This window comes from Prionailurus viverrinus, chromosome A1 (genome assembly GCF_022837055.1).
Source record: "Prionailurus viverrinus isolate Anna chromosome A1, UM_Priviv_1.0, whole genome shotgun sequence".
NCBI classification, from domain to species: domain Eukaryota; kingdom Metazoa; phylum Chordata; class Mammalia; order Carnivora; family Felidae; genus Prionailurus; species Prionailurus viverrinus.
In genome coordinates this window covers 212,141,810-212,160,619 of record NC_062561.1, presented here as the reverse complement: position 1 = coordinate 212,160,619, position 18,810 = coordinate 212,141,810, and the positions used below count along the sequence as shown (strand labels likewise).

The 18,810-nt window shown below is 39.5% G+C and overlaps 1 protein-coding gene across 2 annotated transcripts in view; it reads left to right on the top strand.

Moving 5' to 3' along the window:
- IL7R (interleukin 7 receptor) overlaps positions 1-16,952 on the top strand; it is a 28,170-nt gene extending 11,218 nt beyond the window's left edge. For both annotated transcript variants that reach the window (XM_047870854.1, XM_047870861.1), the window contains 6 exons: positions 4,628-4,785; positions 8,748-8,905; positions 10,726-10,888; positions 11,788-11,881; positions 12,996-13,071; positions 13,471-16,952. In XM_047870854.1, coding sequence (XP_047726810.1) covers positions 4,628-4,785; positions 8,748-8,905; positions 10,726-10,888; positions 11,788-11,881; positions 12,996-13,071; positions 13,471-13,974 — 1,153 coding nt within the window. In that variant the 3' untranslated portion in view covers positions 13,975-16,952. The remainder of the gene's footprint in view (positions 1-4,627; positions 4,786-8,747; positions 8,906-10,725; positions 10,889-11,787; positions 11,882-12,995; positions 13,072-13,470) is intronic.
- The last annotated feature ends 1,858 nt before the right edge of the window (positions 16,953-18,810 follow it).

Sequence of the window (18,810 nt, the reverse complement as noted above, 5' to 3'; positions counted from 1 at the left end):
TACCCTTCTGTCCCCTTCTAGCCACCCATCCCCTGTGAACAATCCATCACCCTTTGGGTTTGCCAGTTTCCAATACTTCTTATAAGTGGAGTAACACACTGTTTACTCTTTTCTTTTTGAGATTTATCCACATTGATGCATGTTTCAGATCTCATCTTTTCAATTGCTGAGTTTTCATTCCACTGAATGAATATATCACAAATTTGTAATCCTTTCTCCTTTACATGGATATTCGAGGTTTTTTTCTTTCCAAATTTGAGACTATTAATTTTTAAGTTGCTGTTAAAATTTTTGTACAAATTAGTTTGTTCATTTCTCTGCAGTAAAAACCTCAGCATGGAATTACTTTATCATAGGGTCGGTGTGTATTTAACTGTAAGAAACTATCCAGCAGTTTTCCAAAGTGGTTATACCATTCTACTCTCCCACCAACAGAGTGTGAGAGCTAAAGTCATCTCCAACATTTGGCTTTGAAATAGTACCTTGTGATTTTTATTTATGTATTTCAAGTAACAAATCATGTCGACCATCATTTTGCATACTTGCTGGCCATTTGCATGTCTTCTTGTAGCAAGTGCCTGTTAAAGCCTTTTGTCCTTTTCACCCAATTATTTATCCTTTTATTGCTGATGAGTATGAATTCTTTATATGTTCTGGATACAATTCCTTTGTCGGATGTCTTCATTACAACTATTTTCTGCCAGTGTGTAGCTTGCCATTTCATTTTCTTAAGGTGTACTTTAATAGGCAGAAAGTTTTCATTTTGATGAAAGTCCAATGTCTTTTTTTTCTTGTAAAGGTGCAGCAGATTTTTTTTAAGTTTATTTATTTATTTTTGATAGAGAAAGTGTGAGCTGGGGAAGGGCAAAGAGAGAGAGGAAGACACAGAAATCTGAAGCAGACTCAAGGCTTCAAGCTGTCAGTACAGAAGCCTGACTTAGGGCTCAAACTCATGAACTGTGAGGTCATGACCTGAGCTGAAGTCCGAGGCTTAACCCACTGAGCCACTCAGGTGCCCCTTAAGTTTGTTTGTTTTTTTATTGAGAGAGAATGAGAGAGACAGAGAGAAGGAGAGCACATGCGTGTGTGTGCATGAACTTATGTCTGTGGACAAGCATGGGAGGGGCAGAGAGAGAGGGAGAGAAAGAATCCCAAGCAGGCTGTTAGTAAAGAGCCCCACCCAGCCTCAAACCCAAGAACTGTGAGAGCATGACCTGAGCCAAAAGCAAGTAAAGAGCCCCACCCAGCGCTCAAACCCAAGAACCATGAGATCATGACCTGAGCCAAAAGCGAGAGTACAACGCTTAACCCACTGAGCCACCCAGGCACCCTTTTTTTCCCCCTCTTTTATGTTTCAGTGTTTTGTGTGTCATTACTCCCTTTGTCCCCTCGTAAAGTCAAAAAGATATTTTCTTATGTTTTCTTCTAGATATTTTGTAGTTTGAGCCTTTACATTTAGGTCTATAATCCATATCTAATTAATTTTGCATGAGGTTAAGGGTCATATTTTCCCTACATTTGTTTACTTGTTCCAGGACAATTTGCTGAAATAATTTTCTATTTCCCATTGAATTGATAGAGTACTTGTACTGAAAATCAGTTAACCTTCTATGTGTGAGCCTATTTCTGAACTCTTTATATTTTCTATTGATCCTTTTATTTATTCTTACACCAGTGCTAAGACTGCCCAATTATCATAGCTTTATAGTAAATTTGAAATCAACTGCTCTGAATCTTACATATTTGTTCTACTTTTTCAGTGTGATTTTGGCTTTTCTGAGTTTTTTGTATTTCCACATAAATTTTAGAATCAGCTTGTCAATTTTTTTTAAATCCTGCTGAGATTTTGATTAATATTACATACACCAAGTTAGGGGATATTCCCATCTTCTTACTACTAAATTTGCTAATCCATGAATGTATGTCTTCATTTATTTAGATCTCCTTTAATAGCCCTGAGGAATGTTTTGTAATTTCTATTTCAAAGGCCTTGAACATCCTTTATTAATTTTATCTCTAAGCATTTTATGTTTTCATTGGTGTCATAAATGGAGCTGTTGGTTTTAAAATTTATTTTCTAATTGTTTGATACTAGTCTGTAGAAATATAATTGTCCTTTATATTCTTACTTTGATGAATTCAACTTACTAGTTCCTGTAATTTTGTTGGAGAGTCTATATAATGTTGTCCGCTAATAAAGAAAGGCTTTTTTTCTCTTCCTTTACAACCTGGATATGTTTTTGTTTGCTTGTTTGTCCTGTTTTACACACTGGCTAGAACCTCCAGTAAATTGTTGAGTAAAAATGGTGAAAGTGCATATTCCTGTTTTGTCTGTCTCTTAGGGGAAAATGTTCAAAATTTCACCATTAAGTATGATGTTAATTGTAGACTCTTCCTAAATTTCCTGTTTCAGGTTGAGGAAGTGTTCTTCTATTAATAGTCTTGATATCATCCTACAGGTCACTGAGATTTTGTTTTTTCAGACTGAATATTTCTATTGATCTATCTTCAAGTTCAACAACCCTTTCTTCTGCCATCTTCAATCTGTTATTAAGTCCTTCCAATACACTCAGTACATTTTAAAAAAAAATTTTTTTTCTTAAGTTTATTTATTTTTGAGACAGAGAGAGACAGAGCATGAACAGGGGAGGGGCAGAGAGAGAGGGAGACACAGAATCGGAAGCAGGCTCCAGGCTCTGAGCCATCAGCCCAGAGCTCGACGCGGGGCTCAAACTCACGGACCGCGAGATCGTGACCTGAGCTGAAGTCGGATCCTTAACCGACTGAGCCACCCAGGTGCCCCAACACTCAGTACATTTTTAAAGATTTTAGATTTACTTGTCAGTTATAGCATTTTCATTTTGTTTTCTTTTATAGTTTCCATTTCACCACTAACATTATGTATCTCTTCAATCATTATGACTATATCCTTTTTTCAGCCTTTAAACATATTTACAAAAGCTGCTTTAAGGTCTTTTTCTGCTAATTCTAACATCTGGTCACAGTAGGGTCAGTTTCCATTGACTGTTTTTTGTCTTGACTATGGGTCTCATTTTTCTTTTCTTAAGTCATTTGTAGTAGCTTTTGACTATAGGAAAGACATTATTGACAACAAGTTTTCTGGATTCTGTTAACTTACTCTGCCAACTGTTGATTTGAACTCTGTTAGTTAACTTGACTGGATTAATCTTTAAATTCTCTTTTCTTTTGAAATAATACCTAAAATCTCAGCTCAGTTATTTCTAGTGTCATCTAGCTATTCCTTTCCCATGGTTTCCTTAGAGTTTCCTTCATACTTGACAATTAAAGGGACATATAATGATATGAGCAGAGGTTATATGCAGATCTCTCCATAGCTTCCTCATTTCTAGGCCTTTCCCCATTAAAAATATCCATCCACACAAGAAGTCCTCTAACTTCTCAAGACAATAAAACTGTGGCTTTTTGTTAGATTCTAGATGCCTGTCACAGTGTGACCTGAGGAGTTCTATCAAACAAATAAAAAGAAAAAAGCAGGAACAAGGAGCTCATCTACCCTTTTATAAAGGATAAAATTCCCTCTCAGAGTGCATGGGTGGCTCAGTTGGTGAAGACTCAAACTCTTGATTTGGGCTCAGGTCATCATCTAACAGTTCATGGGTTGAAGCCCCACACTGGACTCCACACTGACAGCATGGAGCCTGCTTGGGATTCTCTGTCTCCGTCTCTCTCTGCCCCTCCCCTGCTCCCTCTCTATCTCTCTCTCAAATTAAATAAGTTAACATTTTTTAAAAATTCCTTGTAATTTCTGCATACTTTTGATTACTCTTTAAAACTTTTAAAAAGGATTTTCAAAAATATCTTGTCCAAGGTTGATAATAGTTATATATTGGAAGGTTAGTATGATACAAGTTGTTCTGCTATTACTGGACCTAATAGTTATACTTTTTATTGAAAAAAGTGCAATGTGAAGCTTTTGATGTTAGTTGTACAATAAGCAACAATCTCTCTTCTTCAGTTTATTGAGAGACTGATTTTAGTTGGGAAGAGGAAAGCGAACATGGGAATAAGGGTTGATTTTAAAGTTTGTTGATGAGGTAAAAGTGGAGCACAGTCAAAATTACCTTTGAAAGTCCCCAAATTACTCATTAAGTGTATATGGTTTTATGTATATAATCCTCTAGACTATTGTATCATTTCCTTTAACTTTGTTTTGGTCAATGTTCCTTTACAGGCTTTATTTCCTGAATTTATTTCTGCAGAACATCAAAAAGAGCAATTATCTAACCACCTACAAAACATTTTTGTTTTTCAATGATCAATTATTTAAAAATAGGAATTTTCCAGGTTTTTCACGAACAGGCTTTGACAGTTTCATATTCAGTTGCATGTAACGCCAGAGTATATTATCATTATACCATTGTGATGGTACCAAGAAGCCACATTATTTAATTTCTCTCTCTCTCTCTCTCTCTCTCTCTCTCACACACACACACACACACACATACACACACACACAAGCACCTATACATCCACATACCAGTGGACAGAGTTGAAGTCACAAAACTGAAATGTACATGTAATGCTATTCCATTGTATACAGAAACTCTTACTTGAATTAAGATAGATTCCTTTTTTGTTTCTACAGTGGGGCTCTTTTGGATGTGAAATGCCTGACTTTTAATAAAATGCAAGAGATGTATTTCATCAGGACAAAGAAATTCTTACTGATTGGAGACAGCGAAATATGTGTGAAGCTTAAAGGAAAAAAGATAACTTGCAGGAAAATGAATGTAGTCAAGATAGGTAAGAAATTGTATATGGGAGTAGGCTTGCCATTCGGACATATATGAAGACACTGATTGTGTCTGGACTTTCTGCATGTTAAAAGTAGACAAATCATGAAAGCTCTTTGCAATAGAGAATAGCAAAGTCCTTAATGGAAGGAATTTTTTTTAATTCTGGAAGTTTTGAAGCATGTGACACTAATTCTTAATATGAGAGAATTCTGAGGGGGATACCTGGGTGGCTCAGCGGGTTAAGTGTGCGACTTTGGCTAGGGTCATGATCTCAAAGTTTGTAAGTTTGAGCCCTGCATTGGGCTCTGTGCTGACAGCTCAGAGCCTGGAGCCTGCTTCTGATTCTGTGTCTCCCTTTCTCTCTGCCCCTTCTCTGCTCACACTCTATCTCTCTCTCAAAAATAAATAAACATTTTTTTAAAGTTTTTTAAAAAGAATTTTGAGGGTCTTCAAACTCAGCCATGAAAGATAGTGATTGGCACCTACAGATTGCAGGAAGAGTTCTACATGAAGTCACTAGAGCTGGACCTCTGATGCCCTTTCCCTCTTCATCTTTCCTTCTCCTGAATTCCTTGTATTCTTCTTCCCATATATCCACCATATTCAGAGTATATTTAGTTAAATTATCAAGTTATTTTGAAAAGTTAATATCAATTAATATTTGGCCTAGAATATTCATATTACATTTGGTCAAAAAATATTTCAAACAAAATTATAATCGAAATTGGTAAATTCACCTACATGTTTCCTTTCGATCTATATAATATTCATATACATAGTAATATGAATCAGTAAATCCATTCAATTATCTGACTATAAGTCAACATTAATTACCAATTCATCATTTAGTTGCCAGGCAAGTAAATCAAAATAATCAGAAAGATTGAGAATATAGACCCAAGAAATTTTCTTTTCTATTACTTACAGATTATAACCCTAGGGTGAATAAAGTTACATTCAAAACCTCAGAGAGACTCTGATATAGGAGAATGTCTAAGCCAATTATGACGCATTAGTGCAATGGAATAATGACTACTTGTGTTTATTATACCTATGGAGATTTACAAATGAAATAATATATGTAGGAGGGAAACTGGTCAAAGTGATAGAAGAGGTACATTCATTCTTTTGCTGGTTTTAAGTACTATGGCTCACTCTCTCTCCCTATTTTCAACCCCTTCTTCACCATCCCAAAAGAAAATTAAAGGTAAAAGAATAATACTCATTAGAGACAATAAAGAGGTGAGAAACTTTGAATCTAGTCTCAGCTTTGCCTCACTAAGTTGGTAAAATAAAGAATGAAAACAAAAGTTCCATGTGTGAATAATTACCCTATAAAAGTTCAGATAGTGAAAAAGAGACATTAGGCAAATGGTTTGTACATATTGAACACACAGCAACATAGGCCACAACCAATGTAACTGCAAGGTAATTCTGAATATAGGACACAAGCAAAGTAGGTTTTGGTCATTTGGAGACTGGGCTGTTATGGATGGATGACCAGTTTGTGCACTGCACAAGAGCACCATATCTAAATGTTTACATTGGGGTTGCAAATCTATATTCACTACTCTAAAATCAGGTAGGGAAGACAGAGATTCTCAGTCCTCTGACAGCATCATGGCATTTTACAGAGCGAGCATGTGACTACTCAAGACTCCAGGTAGCACCCTGCTGATCTGAATCCCCAGATCTCACATATCCAGTGCTCTCAGAAGCCTATTTTCTATATCTCAGCAGAAGAAAACCTACCAAGCCACATCTGAGAGGCCAAGGAAGAAAGGTAGTTGTGCTCACAGCTGGTAGCCTGGGCCCTTGTGAACTGGGTGTGGTGAGCCCCTTCAGGCTTTGAAAAGCACCCTTAAACAACCAGATGAGAGGTAATGGAGGTATGTCGCTCAGCAGCACCTTCCTCTGGTTCTTAAGGTGACATTTGATTAGCAGAACTGTCATTTAATTGAATTTAAATTGGAAATTCCTGATTGAGCCCTAGACCAGAGCTACCCTGCAACCACCTGCCCCTCACTCCCCCTTCTTTAGATATGGGCCTTCTGATAAGGCTAGAGGGTCAGCTTCCTGCCTTCCCATTTGTCTTGGTAGAGTGACTCTGTGTAATTGTTCAGTTTGCTCACAGAATAAACTAAGCTATAAAAATGTTGCTTGAGAAATGAGTAACTTTTTCTGATGTGCTCAGAGACACTCGTTGAACCAGAGACAGCACTATTTGGAAGACACCTGGACAAGCCAGAGTGAGATAATGGAGTACAGAAAGAAAAGCTAAATGAAGAAGAGTGAGCTTCAGAATCAGACAGAATTGGATTTAAATCATATCAAACTATTTTATAGGAACCTGAACTTAAGTTAATTAACCTCTCTGAGACTCAGTTTCTTCATCAATGTAGTGATGATAGAGATTATTGGTGGAAGCTGGCATAAGTGCTTAGTAGGTGTATAATCAATATCAGTCTGTTCTTTCCTTAATTCTTCCATTATTATGAGACTTTGAGAGATGGGGATGAGGCAAGGAATTTAGCATCAGAGGTTTCACTGAAAATGTGAATCTTAATTATTCCCTTGAATGAAGAGTAGGAACTGGCTTGGCAGGGGTTCTCTGTTGGTCTGTTTCTCTACACTCACCACCCTTTCCTCCTGTTCCCCCAGGGTATCTCCCCTTTCTATAGTGAATCTAAAAGTAAAGAAGGATAAACTTCCCCTTTTACAAGACATCCAAGGGCAAAGAAGGAGACACTTCCTCTTTTTCAGGATCTCTGGGGCAATGCAGGAGAAACTTAGGTGGTCACCACTATGAGCAAGTGACTACAGTGAGCCAAACTCCATTACATGAGTTCACTTTACTGGGTCAACAAGTCTGCCATAAAGCCCAGTGCAGAGAGCCTAGAATTCAGCTCAGTCTAGAGGGTAAGAGTTTAATGAACACATACTCTCTCATTAACAATAGGTATAGATTAGATTTTAGTCCATGTGCTCTCATTCTCTGAGACCAGCCATGCAAAAAAGTGGCTGCCCCATCTTTAGAAAACAAACGTCCCAGGCTTTGGTGATAGAGCAGCTAAGAACCCAAGACAGGAAAGCCCCTGGTCAATGATGGGGAGGCTGCTTGACATGCATGCTTTTCAAAGAATTCAGTACCTTTCTCAGGGTAGGTTCTGCCTGAAATAAAACCTATTTCCCTCCAACAGCATTTCATATATGGTGCCTGTGATCCTAAGAGTAAGTTTGCTCAGCAGGCAGACAGAAGAAAGAGACTAGAGAGGAATTCAGAGCTAATACCAACCAGACTAAAGTCACACTAAAAATTATGAGCTTAGGGACAGAATGCAGACCCTCAGCTTCTATATAGCTGAGATGAGGTACAAGGCTCCCAGCTTAAAACCCGATTTATTGGAATAATGAAGGCTCAAAGTTTAAACACTCCTGCTTTGAGGCTACTTAGTAACAAATTCTGTAGTATTCAAAAGGCAAAGTGAATGTGTTTTAGTGTAGAATTAGCACTAGCTGCTGTAACAAATAAGCCCTAAAACATGATATCTCAAACACTGTAAGTTTATTTCTTGCTCACACAAAAGCCAAAATGGGTATTTCTAATGTGTGCATAGTGCTCTTTCAAACAATATTCAGGCTTCTTTCATCCTGTGGTTCCACTGTCTTCAACATATGACTCCAAATGGTGGAAAGGGAACAAACATAAGGTCACACATGTAAGCTTTCTGGGCCAGGTGGGAGGTGGTGCACATTTCCACTCACGTTGTTCACAAGGCTACATTCTACTGCAGAGGAGGCTGAAAAGTCTAGTCAAGCTTTGAACCAGGAAGAATATATGTTTTCTGATTTGTTGCTTGATTACTGACCCAGAAAAAGAATGTGATTTTCAGAATGGATGAACTTTAAAAAGTATAATTATTTTCTTGACTGCCCTATAGACTGACCTCCTTTCTTTTTCTTTTCCAGTTAAACCTGAGGCTCCTTTTGACGTAAGAGTCATCTATCGTGAGGGAGCAAATGACTTTCTGGTGACATTTAACACATCTCACTTACAAAAGAAGTATGTGAAAGAATTATTGCATGAGGTAGCCTATCGCCAGGAAAAACATGAAAATGACTGGATGGTATGTAGATCAACTACATTTATACATTAAAAAATGCATAAAGATGACTGCATAAGTATATTGAATAAGTAAATTTCTATAAAATACATAAAATTATAATATATGTATATAAAATCTTAAAATAAAAACTTCTTAATGTTATAAATTTTTTCATCCCAGAGGTACATTCACCTGGGGAGGGACCCTTGCAATTTTGTGTTCAAAATATACCTTTTACTGAAAGAAGTTCCCCAAAGTATAAGAAATTCAGGTTTCACAAAACCTGGATCTTCTCTGGGCCATCCTGTTATAGCTCTCATTGTCATTGGAATGGTCTGGCCATCCCTGCAATCTCTCTTGAGGAGAAGGTGGGAGAAAAGTAAAGTGTCCCAGGTTTTTAGGCTCCTCTGGGCTCACTGGCTTAAATTCTGTCCTATTTGTAACACATGGACAAAAACCAGATGATGGCTTATCTTTCTCACAGTGAAAAGAATGCCTATTTATACCCATGCTGTTCTCTTTTCTTAGGCCAGGGTCAGCCTTCTTTGTTTGCAATATGCTGCTGTATAGTACTTACATAAGTGTAATGTCTACCCTAAAACAGTTCTACCCTCCTTCTACCACACAAACGAGGGTACCTTGGTCCTGTTCTCTTGAGTCTTCATTTGAAAATTGCACCAATGGAAAAGCAACTATTGTAGAGAAAGGAAGCATTAAAAAAAAAAATATATATATATATATATATACATATATATATATATATATAGTGGGGCTCAAACTCATCACCCCAAGATCAAGAGTTGCACACTCCTCCAACTGAGCCAGCCCAGAGCCCCAAGAAAAGAAGAATTTTGAATAAATGATACCAGGACAGTTAGCTGTTTGGGGAAATAATTAAGTTAAATGCCTAACTTAAAAAATAGAATAAAAAGATGATTTAAATAAATTATGTAAAAGTTAAAACACTAAACAAGGTAGAAAAAATATAGGTAAATGCTTATGTAATCTTGAGATGAAGAAAAATATTCTAAGCATAAAAGCAGTAAAGAGAGAAAAAGATGGATACATATGAATATATAAAAATAAAGGCTTATAAATGTCAGCACACATGACAATCAAAATTGTAAGGCAAATTAGATATTAGGATTAAATTGCCATACGTACAACTGACAGATGGTTAATATCCTTCATATATAAAGAGGTCTTATAAATCATTAAGAAAAGGACAAATGTAACAACAGAAAAAATTAGCAAGAAACTTGGAAATGTCTCATAAAATAAGATATATGTAAATGCAATAAATATATGAAAATTAATAATCAAATAAGTATAAATGTAAATAACAGTGGAATATTAACTTTTTACCCATCAAATTGATAGTTTTTTCTTAAGGATAATGCACATTGCTGAAGAGACTGTTGTTCTCTATATTGCTATTTGCAATGTAGAATTGAATCTTTTTAGAGAGAAATTATTCCTGCTCACTTACCTTCCCATTCCCTTGTATTTTCCTTTGGGATGTGAAAGAGGAGAAAAAGAGAAAAAAAAAGAGAAAGAGAGAAATCGAAGTGTGGAAAGGAAGGTGGGGGCCTGGGAGTGATTTATATCCTCCTGGTATTGAAGAGTCCAGCTCACCTAAACAAAGAACCATGGTACTGTTGCCCTCCTTGACCACTGGTAGCATCATTTTGAGCTCACACATGCTCCTCTCCATATCATATCTCCTTTTCCTAACAAGAGTACCCACATGACTAAAGTCACTTAACTTGAAATGATTTGGGGGATCTAGGCAACATGTCTTTTTTGACCCTAAAAATATAATGGCATGTTTTGCTCTTTAGCATGTGAACTTATCCAGTACAAAGCTGGCACTCCTACAGAGAAAGCTACAACCTGATGCAATGTATGAGATTAAAGTCCGGTCCATTCCTAATCATGACTATTTTGAAGGCTTCTGGAGTGAATGGAGTCCAAGCTTCCACTTCAGAACTCCAGAGATCACAGGTGGGAAGTGACAGCAGAATCTTTGTCCCCTGCAAAGTGCTTTGCATGTTAAGGTGTGTGAACAAGAGTGAGAGGCAGAAAGGTGAAAGGAACCCACATGTTAGGACTCCCCTGAGGGTATGTTTACACTGTCTTTGGAGAATGACCTGCCATGTTTGCCCCTCTTGTGAAGAATAAGGAAGTAGTGGGAATAGAACCCATAGTCATTGATCAAATGATATAGGCTGCCCTGGATTCCACTGACCCAGCTGTTCTTGGGAGCTGATAATAATTCTGAATAAAGTCCCCACCTACTACCTCCACTCTACCAATTTAGACTGGAATCCCAATGGCTGGTCTCTCAAAAGCTCCTCTAGGGGAACACCTTTTGTGATAGAAGATGAGCAGGTTAGTGCTGCTCATTCATGCCTCCTTTTCCAGAATAACAAAGGTATCCACATGGTCTAGGAAGTGAGAATGGCTAGAAAAGCCAAAGAACACGGCTCACTCCACATATACCTTCTCTTTGAAGTATGAGGGGAACAATTCTTGACATACCAACATCCCATTCTCAGACTGGAACTTGATGAACCTGTGAGGTAGAGCATCCCCCTCCTGATTCCCCTGCTAGGTTTACTTCTCTTGATGGTAGATGTTGGGGAAAGAGTACTGCTATCCTTAATGCTGGGCCACTTTTACATTTCAAATGAGATGTTCTACACCTGGTCACTCACGTGAGTGCCACTTACTGAAGCCAAAATTCTTTGTGCATAAAGCTAGTACATTATCCTGTTCACTGAAGGGTGACTTTGAAGAAATAGTGAATGGTCTCGAGTTACTAAATAAACTCAAAGCATACTGAAAGCTTCCCCAACTCCATGTTTAATGATTACTAACCAAGATCTTTCCTTGCATTCCAGGGAGGATGGATCCTATTTTACTAACTATTAGCATTCTGAGTTTCTTCTCTGTGTCTCTGATGGTCATCTTGGCCTGTGCATTATGGAAAAAAAGGTGAACTTTAATCAATAGGATGGTTACATGGGGTCCCAGACAGTTGGAGCTCTAGCCTATTTATTGATGAGAAAACTACAAAGGGAAAAAGACATTTCAGGAATTGTAGTGCCCAACATCCCTCCCCACCCTAAGGCACTGGTGAATTTCCACATTTAATTTCATAAGGGGTGAAAATACATAAATTAGACATAGGGCAAACCCTGCCCCCAAACTTTTTATTCTAAAATAGTGGGAACCATGCCTCCAAAATGTCTGGGCAGCTGGGGGTACCCATGGAAAATACAGAATGTATTTGAAGTCTTGAATTTCAGCACACAAATTCATGGGACTTTTGCATTCTACCTCATGACAGAGCCCTGTCTGTTTCATTATGAAAATGATGCTTTTGACACATACCATCAAGTTATTAATATTCTAGGAAGATGCCTTCAGCACAGTGCCACATGCTCTCATGATACTTCAATTTGTCTTTTTGTCTTTTTTAATGTTTATTTATTTTTGAGAGAGAGAGAGAGAGAGTAAGTGGGTGAGGGGCAGAGACGGGGGGGACAGAGGATCTGAAGCAGGTTCTGTGCTGACAGCACAGAGCCTGATGCAGGGCTCCAACTCACAAACCATGAGATTATGACCTGACTGAAGTCGGATGCTCAACCAACTGAACCATTGAGGTGCCCCATGATACTCTAATTTCCCTGGGTGGTTTAGAAAATATTCCTCACTTCCACAAAAATCAGAGCAGAGGAGTTGCTATCAGTTAAGAGAAGGAGTAGGATGACAACACCTATATTAAGAGTAGAAGAGCCGGGGGAATGTTGGTTTCATAGCCACACCCTTGCCAAGCCTCACTGTTCCTCTTCTCCAGGGTTCTCTCCCAAAGGTGTTCACAGAGATCACTGACAATGACCCCTGGTCCAACCCCTCTGTGAATTAATAGGACACTGAGGCCCAGGGAAAGCAAGTCACTTGTCCAAGTTCACCCGCCTAGTTGTGGCTGAGCCAAGACTAGAAATCTGCTCTTCTGATTTCTGGCTCAGAATTGGTGGAAAGACCTATTGTGCATGCATGCTCCCTCACTGTTAATTTCATCTTTCTCAATGTCCTCTTATTTCAGAATTAAACCTATTGTGTGGCCCAGTCTCCCGGATCATAAGAAGACTCTGGAACAACTTTGCAAGAAACCAAAAAAGGTAAGTGCTTCTGGTGATTCTATCACAATGTTGGAGGCATTCCAAAAGCCAAGAATAATATTGCAGGATAGGGAACAGTTGAACCACAAGTGTTGGTCTTTTGTGCATCCCATAACTGCAAGATCCTAGCTGCAGCTCCCTGGATATAGAAAACTAAAATGAGATACAAGTCTCAGAAGTCTCCTGGGCTTTCATGGGGCTGGAGGGCATGGCCAGTCCCTTCAGACTGACATGTCAGAGTGCATCCAGTGGTAGAGTCAACTAGAACATGTGGGTAATTCTCTGACATTCTCTGGTAAACCCCTGTCAGAAAGTTTGTTACATCTTTCCCTGAACTGAACCTTTGCTGGTGTGTCTCTTTGGAGCACTCTCAATGCCTTCTCTCTTTTTTTGGTGTAGAATTTGAATGTGAGTTTCAATCCTGAAAGTTTCCTGGACTGCCAGATTCATAAGGTGGATGGCATTCAAGCTAGAGATGAAGCCGAAGGCTTTCTGCAAGACACTTCTCTGCCACAACCAGAGGAGTCTGAAAAGCAGAGGCTTGTAGGGGGTGTGCAGAGCCCCACCTGGCCATCTGAGCATGCAGTCATCACCCCAAAAACGTTCAGAGGAGATTCACCCCTCAGATGCCTGGCTGGGAATGTCAGTATGTGTGAGGCCCTTGTGCTCCCATCTTCCAGACCCCCAGACTTCAGGGATGGTGGCAAGAATGGGCCTCATGTGTACCAGGGCCTGCTGCTTGTCCCTGGAACTACAAATGGCCCTGGGCCCACTCCATTTCCTTTCCAATCAGGAATCCTGACATTGAACCCAGCTGCCCAGGGACAACCCATTCTCACTTCCTTGGGATCGAGCCAGGAAGAAGCCTATGTCACCATGTCCAGTTTCTACCAAAACCAGTGAATTTTCAGAAACCCAGGACTGGAACCATGATGACTGACAAAGATGACTGAGCTCTGCCTACTCTTCCTGGAAGCACAAAGAAGACAGAATTAAGGCAAGCCCTCTGTATCATCTACAGGATTCAGAAGCATGGCTTGGATCACTCCTTTTCGCTCCAGGGGCATTTGTCTTGAGGCAGGAGCACTCTGCTTCAGGCAACCCAAATTATTCCATTATTTCAGGAAAAAAAACAGGAAAGAATGAAAGAAAGGATGGAGGAGAGAAGGGAGGGGGTAGGAAGGCAGGAAGAGGGCAAGGAAAGAAAGAGGAAAAGGAGAACAAGGATGATAGCCATCATTGTTAAGACTTACTATGTACCAGTGGGCTCTACATAGCTCGTCTCCCTACATCCTCATAGTAATCCCAGGCATTGGTACAATTATTATTATCATTATTATTATTCTCTTTTTTAATAGATGATGGAATGGAGACTTGGAAGTATGAAGTAACTTGTCCATTTTGCTCCCCCCTCAGTGTGGGGTTTGATGGTCGGGAGTCTAACCATGGTTCCCCCCAAAGCATGCGCCTTCTCCTTGACTAGGACTATCCTATTCTTGAGTGACAAACCCCACTAATAACAAATGGGGTGACTATGTCATTTATTGTCCAAACTGGGTCATTTTTGAAAGTGAAAGGAGGAGTTATAAATACTCATTCCAGGACAACAAGCATAAACCAGGAGTGTCCCAGACAGCGACATGGCCACCAAACTAAAAACACTGAGAAAGAAAGGGTCATGTGATGTATGAACTACCATGGCCAGCCATGTCTACGAAAACTGAAGTTTGTTCCCCACATATCCCATTCGATTCTGTTTTTCTGAAAAAGTAGAAGCCCAGAATTTCTGTTGTTAGTTATCGAGAGCATGATTGTCTTGCTAATACCACCCGGCTGCATCCATCTGAAATAGAAGAACCTGTTGCCAACTCCAGACACAGGTGCATTTGAGCAATGAGCCGGGAATAACACTTCTCTGTGTGTAGAGACTGCCCCAATCCAAATGCATCCACAAATTTTCCTGAGTTTTATACCTGTGGATGTTGCCACAAGCTTCAGGGAGAAGAGTTATAAGCACATGCAGTGAGCGAGCCGACTGGGGCCATGTCCTTGAAGGTAAAGAACATGCATTTCTTGGTCTAGATGAATTTTTAGTGACGAGCTCAAACCAAGTCAAGGCAGCTGAGAAATCTCAGCTCAGAGGAGTGCTGCCAACACCCATCCCACAGCCCCCCCAGACCACGGACAGATGCAGAACCACACAGAGCAGCAGAGGCACAGGAAGTAATGAAGGGCATAGTTCAGGGTTTTGTTTTGTTCAAGGGGTTGTTTCCATTGTTTTTGTTTACATTTTACACCTTTTTGTCCTGTTTTTAGTTTTTGGGGGGCTAAGTGTTTTTAAGTTTTCAATTTTCTTGTTTGTTTTGTTTTGTGATATCTGTAAAGGGGGTTTTAAATTTTGGACTAAAATCATATCTGTTGGCTTTGAGGCCTAATGATAATAAGATCATTTACTCCTCTGTTGGCCATTGTACTTTCCAAATCCTTTTCTCTGAATCAGTAGTGATGAATATAATCTCTTATTCCCTAGATTTGTTAGTGCTTTTGTGATTTTCAAAGCATTTCCCTAAGCATTATCCCTTTCATTTCCTTGGCAAGTATTCATGGAAAGCCTGCTATGTGCCAGCCACAGGGTTAGGTGAATAAAGTTGGGGACCCTGCCCTCATAACGTGGAAAATCTGATAAAAGTGGCAACTTTGTAAACAAATGATCCAATAACACAAAGTGCTATAATAGAGGCATGTTCAGGGTGCCCAATTGCAGACAGTCAGGGAAAATGCCAGACAAGTGATATACATCTGTGTGGCGGGAAAGCAGAACCTACCTGGTGTGTCAGCCCTAGAAGACATTTTCCACCAGGTGGACATGTGTTCTTTACCTTTTGTAGAAATGGGAACTAGGTCTCAAAGAGGAGGTTATCACAGGAAATCCCATGCCAACCGGGGTGTCCTATACCTTATTCACAGAGGTCCTATGAGGTGTGTTGTTGTCATCTTTAATTTCTGGGGAAATTGGAACACAGAAACCTTACATGTTAATTCAGGACTGGAAGCCCTAAGTTTGTTCCCCTGATATAATAGACAATCTCTTGAAGAAATCAGGAGATAAGTCTCAATAAAGATCAAAGCCACCCCCACTCTAAAATCCCATGTTTCAGTATTTTGGGGCACACATTATTATTTGAATTTAGTGTGTGAATGTCTATCTGTTACTGGAGGGATTTAAAATCCATGTATTATACTCTTATAATCATAATTGCTGCTAATGATTGATTTTATACTCAAGGACAAGGTATAATGTCAGATTGCAAGTTTGTTCCCACCAACCTCCTTTTGCATTTCATTAGGAAAGAAAAATTGGTCTCAGACACAATGCATAAGTCAGAAGCGTGAACTGCTAGTTCTGTAGAACATGAAATGAGAACCAGTAAACAGGCAGCTGATTTGGGCAATTAAACAATCTTGGCTGGGTCTAGGGAGCCCCTGGATTATTCGACTGATTTTCCACTAGCCTTTGCCTCTCCTGTCATTCTAGTTTCCACGGAAATTTCCTTCAGAAAAGCCAAGTAGACGCTATTTCAGATGTGCATATTGTGTTTCCATAGCACTTCTGGAGAGGCTACAAGACGGAACCATCAGGAAGGTGGTGAGAATATGTGGTCAAGACATCTGGAATGGTGCAGATCAGATGGCATTTGTGTCAGCTCAGTGGTTTTTTTCTGGGGTTTTTCTAAAAACTACCCATCATTCACTACAGTGAAGGTCTCTGATTTGACCATGTACCTCCCATATGCATTACAAACATTTTGCAGAGCTGCTAAGTATACAACTATCCAACGTGTGTTACCATCTCATATTTAATTAAATGCTATGGAACTCTCTGTGCCTGTGCTTGTCTTCTGTGAAGAATAGGGACAGAATAGGCCACAGACTTCCTCAACCACTGAAAACATTCTGGTGTCACTTGCTGTCATTTTATATTTGGATTTTCAGAGGAACGTCACTCATCGATTAAGTAATTAATTCACAAGTTAATGAATTAAACAGCAATTTGTTGAGGATCTGCCTTGCCTTACTTTGTTCCATGCTAGGCACTGGAGTTACAGGGATGAAATGTACTGTTCCCAGCTCACTATCACAGGGGGACAGAGACACATAGGGATAGTTCCAGTGTCGTATCATTGCTTGCAGGCAAAGCATTAGGATTCTCAGTGTAAACAATGGAAGCAAATGTAGGCTGATTTGTGCAGAAAAGGAATTTAATAAAGGCTACTAGAGTGCTCCCAGAATACCTGAGAATCGAACATGGAGTTCACAGAGCCTCCCCTTATCTCTACCACTGGCACATCCAGAAACTGAAAAGAGCCTCCGCCATTGTCACCACCAACCCCAGAGCAGAGCGAGCAGCAACGTCCAGCAGCTTCACCTACTGGCCACCAGTTTAGAGGTACAACTGGAGCCTGTGGTTGATTAGAACTATGCCAAGCTCATGTGCCTGGGCCCTAGCAATGGGAAGCAGAGAAGAATATAGGTGGCATTTACATCTTCTCCAGTAAGAGGCTGTGCCTCATAGATTGGGGTGGTCCCCAAATATAGGAAGGACATTCTGCCACTGGCTGAGAAAACAAACAAACAAACAAACAAACAAGCAAACAAACCAGGGAGGTAATGTGAAGGAAATCGCACTTGATGTGGCAAGACAGAGTAAGTAGGAATGTGCCAGATATAGGAGCCCAGAGGACATTTCCTAGCAGAGGAAACAATGCGCTCAAAGCCATGGAGCTGTGACAGAGCACTGGGGCATTTAAGGAGTTACAGCTACAATAGGTGATGTCTCCTTGTCAGCCTCAGTCGGGAACAGTAGGGCATTGGTGGTTATTCCCAAAAGTCAGACACAGGGCACTTGTATCAAAAAATATTACATATATGCCTGGAACATTTTATTTTAATTAAAAACATTTGACTGTATGTCCATTCACCACCCTTTTGTAACAAGGCCAAACCTTCTCCTTTGGGTTGTGGGTTCCTGACCATAGTTTCACCTTATCTTTCTTTGGTAACACACTGCAAAACATCAACTACTTTGTCTAGTTTTGCTTTCTTTAAAATGGATAAGGACTTTCAAACACCTACAAAAAAATCTAAGTGTAGATGCTTAACTTTTTAAAGGTATCCCTCAGCCTAATCTTGCACCATCATGTTATCAAGCATATGGGTAGCAATATTCTTTTTTTTTTTTAATTTTTTTAATTTTTAATTTTTTTCAGTTAAAAAATTTTTTTTAGTTTATTTATTTTTTGAGAGAGATTGAGAGACAGAGAGAGAGAGAAAGAATCCTAAGCAGGCTCCGCACTGTCCGCACAGAGCCTGATGCATGGCTCGAACACACGAACCCTAAGATCATGACCTGAGCTGAAATCAAGAGTTGGATGCTTAACCAACTGAACCACCCAGGTGCCCCTAGCAATATTCTTTCAACATGCCTTTGTCAAGTATTTTCAAACCATTGAAGGTAATTCTTATAGATCAGCATCAGACTTTCTTTGCATACTCATACTTTATCAGCTTCATAATGTGATTACAATAACAGGTTGAACTGGCCTAAATGAGTTTGGGACACGCAGGACTGACTTGGGTGAGTTTGTGTCTCACTTGGTGGGTACAGAGAGCACTGGAGGATAGCCTGCTGGCAGCCAAGTCTCAACATGGGTGTCAGTGTATCTCACAGAGAGAATGAAT